This window comes from Asparagus officinalis, chromosome 3 (genome assembly GCF_001876935.1).
Source record: "Asparagus officinalis chromosome 3, Aspof.V1, whole genome shotgun sequence".
Classification (NCBI taxonomy): Eukaryota; Viridiplantae; Streptophyta; class Magnoliopsida; order Asparagales; family Asparagaceae; genus Asparagus; species Asparagus officinalis.
Window position 1 is genome coordinate 49,629,853 of NC_033796.1, and position 5,572 is coordinate 49,635,424.

The following is a 5,572-nucleotide window of genomic DNA, read 5'->3' on the forward strand; positions in this document are numbered from 1 at the left end:
TACATTGGCATATTATTCATCCCATAATTAATTTGTCCACCATAAGAACAAGCAATAAAAATCATATTGCTCAACCTATTCAAAAGAAAATTATATCATTTAAATATAAAAAATTAAATTAATATACAAATAATCTCATATAATTTCAACCAAAAACCCTAATTCCCAAATTGTAAATCCTAAACCCTAAAATTGAACAATTGAACATTCTATGCCCTAAAAGTTAATTACATTAATAACAATCATCATACAAACGAATTTCAGCGATAAAACCCACGAAATTCATTTATGAATGAAAACCCTAGAAATTTATCATTTTTGAGAAAAAAATCCTAGATTTCTACATGTTAAAAGAGGAGAGGAGTAGAAGAAATTACCTAAATCAGTTTAGATAAACTTTGATTTGAATTTCGGCCGAAGAAACCTCAGATCTGAGGCTTGGTTTCTGACAACGGCGACGGAAGAGAGAAGAGGGAGGCGGAGAAACGAAATGAGTAAAGGGAGAGAGGGTTCGGTGGTTCGGTGGCTTATATATGGGCCCAGAAAGTAGTCGGGTTTCCCAACCCCGACTACTTTCTGACTTGGCGTAAATGGGCTTCGAATTGGTCGGGGTTCCCAACCCCGACCAATTGGTGCACTGGTTAAAACCAGCGGGGCTGGGCTCTGCTAATTGGTCGGGGGTTCCCAACCCCGACCAATTGGTGCACTGGTTAAAACCAGCGGGGCTGGGCTCTGCTAATTGGTCGGGGTTGGGAACCCCGACCAATTCGAAATGGGACCATTACGAATTGGTCGGGGTTCCCAATCCCGACCAATTAGTTAAGGGTCTGGCCAGCGGATCAACTAAACAGTCGGGGTTGGCAACCCCGACTGTTTACGAAGACGATTAAAAAATAATCGACCCACTTTCTCGCCAACGCGCTGACGTGGCGAGAAACCGGGTCGATTCCGGTAAATAAAATGGGCTACAGTCGATTTTGGTAATAAAAAGTGAAAATGTGGCTACAGTGAAAATTTGTTCTCTTTAAAACTACTCTTTTAAAAAGTGAGATTGTGATGAGTGGAAATTTTATGTGGCTTCACTTCGTCCTTGAAATTGGAGTACAGAGTAAGGATTACGGTAATAGGAACTTCTTCGATTACCATCTAATTCGAGAGAATTTTGATCTAAAATCTATACCTTTGCATTGAAAAATAGGATCGAGAAGCATAAGGAAAAACCTATTCAAAATCTAGTTTCGTCCTGATGATATGGAAAATGACTTACATAAAAGAGATGATATAGAAAAGGATCATTCTACCTTTAAAAGAGGGAGTATGAGAAAAACTTTTCCTACCCTAAAATACTCTTCATCTATCATAAATTTAACAGAATTATCATTTTTTATTATTTTTCTTACGTTACTCCAAAATCAGAAATCAAAAGCCCTTTACTGTATCTATCGCCTCTTTTCATTCATCTCCTTCAAAAATCTTCAACACCCTCTCCAGCAAAAAAAACCTAATGGCGGAAAAAGAAAAAAAGCAGAAGAAATCGGAGAAAAGTGAAAACTTCAAGAGAAGTTGTAGATCGACGACAGCCGAACCCGGGAGTCCCCTGCGGCCTCTCGTCTTTCTCTCTCCTCCAGGGTTTCCTCTAATCTCCCACCAAATCCCAAAAAACTCAAATCCCAAATTATATCACCCCTAAAATATGGTAGTCTCCCGTCTCCTCAAAACCTCACTCCCCCAAATTCATCAAAAAACCCTAGAAAACAAAAGAAAACCTAACGAAATCAAACAAAAGAAAACCCAACGCAATGGTCTGCACGTCGAACTAGAATCGAAGCATGGAAGCCCACTCCCTCCTCCAGCGCCATGGCTTCGACGTCTCCTCCTACGGCACTGGGGCACACGTTAAGCTCCCCGGTCCATCGTACCGAGAGCCCAACGTCTACGAATTCGGAACTCCTTATCACAATATGTACGATGACCTCCTCCGCAAGAACCCTGATTTGTGAGTGGAAAGCCGATTTTCCCCCCTACATTTTTTCGTATTTACTATTTTTACCATTGTAAAGTTGGGACTTTTGTGGAGTTTTTAGGTACAAGCGTAATGGGATCTTGCCGATGTTGAAGAGGAATATGAGTGTGAATCTAGCGCCTCAGCGCTGGCAGGATAATGTTGCTGATGGCCCGTTTGATGTTGTTCTCAGTTTCGAAGATAGGGTTTCCTATGCGATCGTTGATGGTTACTTGGTTTTTGTTTTTTGTATTTTTTTAGTTTTGTTTTAAAGCTGATACTTTGCGATTGGGTTTTGAATTTGATTGATTTATATGAGTTTCAATTTGGAGTTTTTATTTGAATTAGTGTGCAATTCCGAGCTTTGATAGTTTTTAGAACTTGCTCTTGTGAGATAATGACAATTACAATTTTAGATTTTGTAATCATACCTAAGGGTATTAACTGAAATTGGATTGAAAAAATGCCTAGAGATGTAACAATCTACGACTGGGTTTTACTTGATAATAAGGGTTGGAGATCGAACTCCAGCTTCGGTGTGGAGACATAGCGAAGGTTTCCTTCGTATTAAAATAAAAAAACAAAACAAAAACTTCGTATTAAAACTTTAAGAGAAAATGAAAACTTTGTTGCAGTTGCATTTAGACTGAATGACTTAAGGCGCACTGGCTATTTTGAACGTGTCGAGGTAGAATCTTAACTGGCTACTTTGTGATCTTCTTCTATTTTGTATGAAGTCATTCTATGAAAGTAACCTTGTATTCTTTATTGCTCTCAACAGTTAAAAGAGATGGTGCTGGCTCTTTTCAGTGAATCAGATTTATGCCTTTCTGATGATGTTGTTGATCAAATAGTCGATAAGGTGAGGATTTGTCTTTTCTGTTCGCATTTTATTGCCGCAACATAGTGACATATACAATTGGTTTTTCGAGGATTTCAATTATTGCTTTTCTTTTACAGACTTTCATGGAGTCAGATAAGAAGGGTGATGGAAAGATAGATCTGGACGAATGGAAGGAATTTGTAGATATAAATCCATCATTGCTGAATAACATGACTCTTCCATACTTAAAGTAAGTCTTCTATCCTTCTATATTAAATCCTCAAGTTGCATAAGTTTAAGGTGCCTCTTATTGTTGCCCATTATTTTCTACAAATAATATTTCATAAAGTTAATATAATTTAGTGCTTATTTATTTCTCTTTGGTAATGTGCACGTACAATGACACACTTTTCTAAATCTAGAACAATGTTTTGTTACTTGTGGTTGCTTAATTATTACTCATCCTTTCTCAATAAATGAAAACAGAGTCCTCAGTTAATAATGATTCAATAAACTACACTGTTCCATGTTCTCAAAAGCAAAATCAATCCCCTTGAACTTTATGTGAATATTCAATCTTACATAACGTACATAATGCATTTTGTAAGGTTGTTAATAGCTGAAGCAACCCCCTTTAACCTTTTGCCTTCTTCATCGTATTCACTCTAAACCTTGTTAGGCCTTGGAAAATCACACGCTTATGCTTGATCAAACAAGTGCACTACGTTCCAAATATATTCAAATATCACGGATATTAATCTCTGAATAATTCATGTTTGGATATGATTTGTTAAGGACACATGTTTCGTTCTTCGAGAATGAAACAGGGCGTCAATCATTTGATTTTCCTGATATTTCATGTTTGGGTATGATTTGTTGAGGAGGATATCATGCATTATGACCTGGCATAATTTTATTAGGGGAAAACTTCACAAAACCACCATGAACTTTGGGGCTTTTGCACAAAACTATCTTAAAACTTTTTTTTAACGGAGAAATCAAAGTTAAAACTGCAGAAAACCAAAGTTAAAGCATTGAAATTATTATTAGGTAACTCAATTCTTAAGTTATTTGAAATTAGTCATTCAAATTAATGGTATAATTTGCAAATTGAGGAAAAGTTGAATTTAGGCCAAATTTTAGAACCACCCACCCACCCACACAAACTTCCGATGATTATGAAGTGATCCAAAATAAATATCAAAATAATTACAATTTGGTAAAGGAAATAGTCATTGTGAACATGATATGTGCTCATGCCACTGCCATTAATGGTAATTACCAAATGTTGTTTTCCTTTGCCTTGTGTAGCTCATCATTATCTTTTATGAAGGGTAAAGAATATTGTTCCCTCTGATTGTTTTTCTTTTAGAATCAAAGAAAAATGCCTTCAGAACCTGTGAAAGAGTTTCTTTCTTCTTTTATTTCTTCATCTAATCCACAGTATTTCCTGAGCATGTCAGTCAGTTTGATGATTGACCTTAATGTGTATATAGACTCCATATTCTTTGCGATTTACTATTTTTTTCTTTCTGTTGGCTGCTTGTTGAGTGCTAAAGAGATGAAAACTTTTAACGAACCGGATGTAGCTTTCTCTTAGTGCCGCTTCTCACTCTTGTTAGTTTGAACAATTTTCTCATATGCCTGCGTTGTTGAGAGAACCAAACTCTACAAAAATCTTTAGTAGCCATTCATGAGCATATGACACGTCAAACATTACCGAACTTCTGAGTGTCTGACTTTTAGTCTATGGTCAAAGAATGTAGCTTTTTTCTTCTTCATATTCTTAGTTTAATACAAAATTCTGAATCCCGATGTACTTGGCTCGGATCTAGCTTGCAAGTCTGAAATCTGCATAAAACATTGGTGGATAATCTTTTGTTATGTATTTTATTTTATTTTATTTTACTTTTTCTGACCTTGTCACTTTAAAACTAATTATATTATTAAACTGATCAAAGAATAATGAATTAAAAGTTCAGATATACTTCTCATTTGAACGTAAGGGATGTCCTTAGTATTAGTTATCTCAGGCTATCAACATGCATTTAGTTTCCATAAAGAAGAATTTGGTTGAGTTATAGCACTGTTCTTTTGGTTAGAGCTTCTCTGGAACAAACTGTTTTGTTAATGCATTCTCTCGCTTATGATCAAGGTGATGGTCATCGTCATCATTTATTACTACAAAACAAGTTAAACAGTGTAGAAATTTTTGGTTCGTTTCACTGTTATTACTTGACAAATTAAGGAAGACTGCAACTCCGTAATCATTTTGAAACTGTAAAAATAACTGATTCCTATATTACCAAAGCGCACAACTGTGCACAACTGCTCAAATCTGATTCATGAATTTCACTGGATTATCATCTTTACACTTTCATTTTGGGAGGGGAAAACTTTCAGCTTAATGATGCTATCTCTATTGTTAGTACTGCTTTTATTACTGAAGCTTGCTGCTTTTGTTGCCGAACATTGCAGTTATTGGTGAGAAAAAGATGTTCATTTTGCATCCATTTTTATTTCAGGTGTGCTGCCAAAGTATTTTAGTTCTGAGTGGTCATTTGCTCAGTTCCACCTACCAGAAGCCACGCGCTACACTGTTGCATTTGGAGCTCAAAATACTGTAATCATTATTGGTCTGGATGGTAGGTATTACTCCTTTTCTTGAGTCAAATTTTATTTAATTCCAAATATTTTGATGTCTTCTTTTTCTACAAATATTTTTTCAATGTGGCTTTTTACAGCAA

The 5,572-nt window shown here is 36.0% G+C and overlaps 1 protein-coding gene across 1 annotated transcript; it reads left to right on the plus strand.

The window, feature by feature from the left end:
* On the plus strand, positions 1,830-3,363 carry LOC109835085 (RNA polymerase II subunit A C-terminal domain phosphatase SSU72-like). Its single transcript, XM_020403081.1, has 5 exons — positions 1,830-1,996; positions 2,085-2,230; positions 2,638-2,690; positions 2,784-2,864; positions 2,963-3,363. The coding sequence occupies exons 1-5, from the start codon at positions 1,830-1,832 to the stop codon at positions 3,077-3,079; spliced, it is 564 nt and encodes a 187-aa protein (XP_020258670.1). The 3' UTR covers positions 3,080-3,363.

Excerpts from the sequence above, each read along its gene's own strand:
- LOC109835085 (XM_020403081.1), top strand. The coding sequence starts at position 1,830 with ATGGAAGCCCACTCCCTCCTCCAGCGCCATGGCTTCGACGTCTCCTCC. Across the intron at positions 1,997-2,084 it reads CTCCGCAAGAACCCTGATTT|GTACAAGCGTAATGGGATCT; the intron begins GTGAGTGGAAAG and ends TGGAGTTTTTAG. Across the intron at positions 2,865-2,962 it reads TTGATCAAATAGTCGATAAG|ACTTTCATGGAGTCAGATAA; the intron begins GTGAGGATTTGT and ends TTTCTTTTACAG.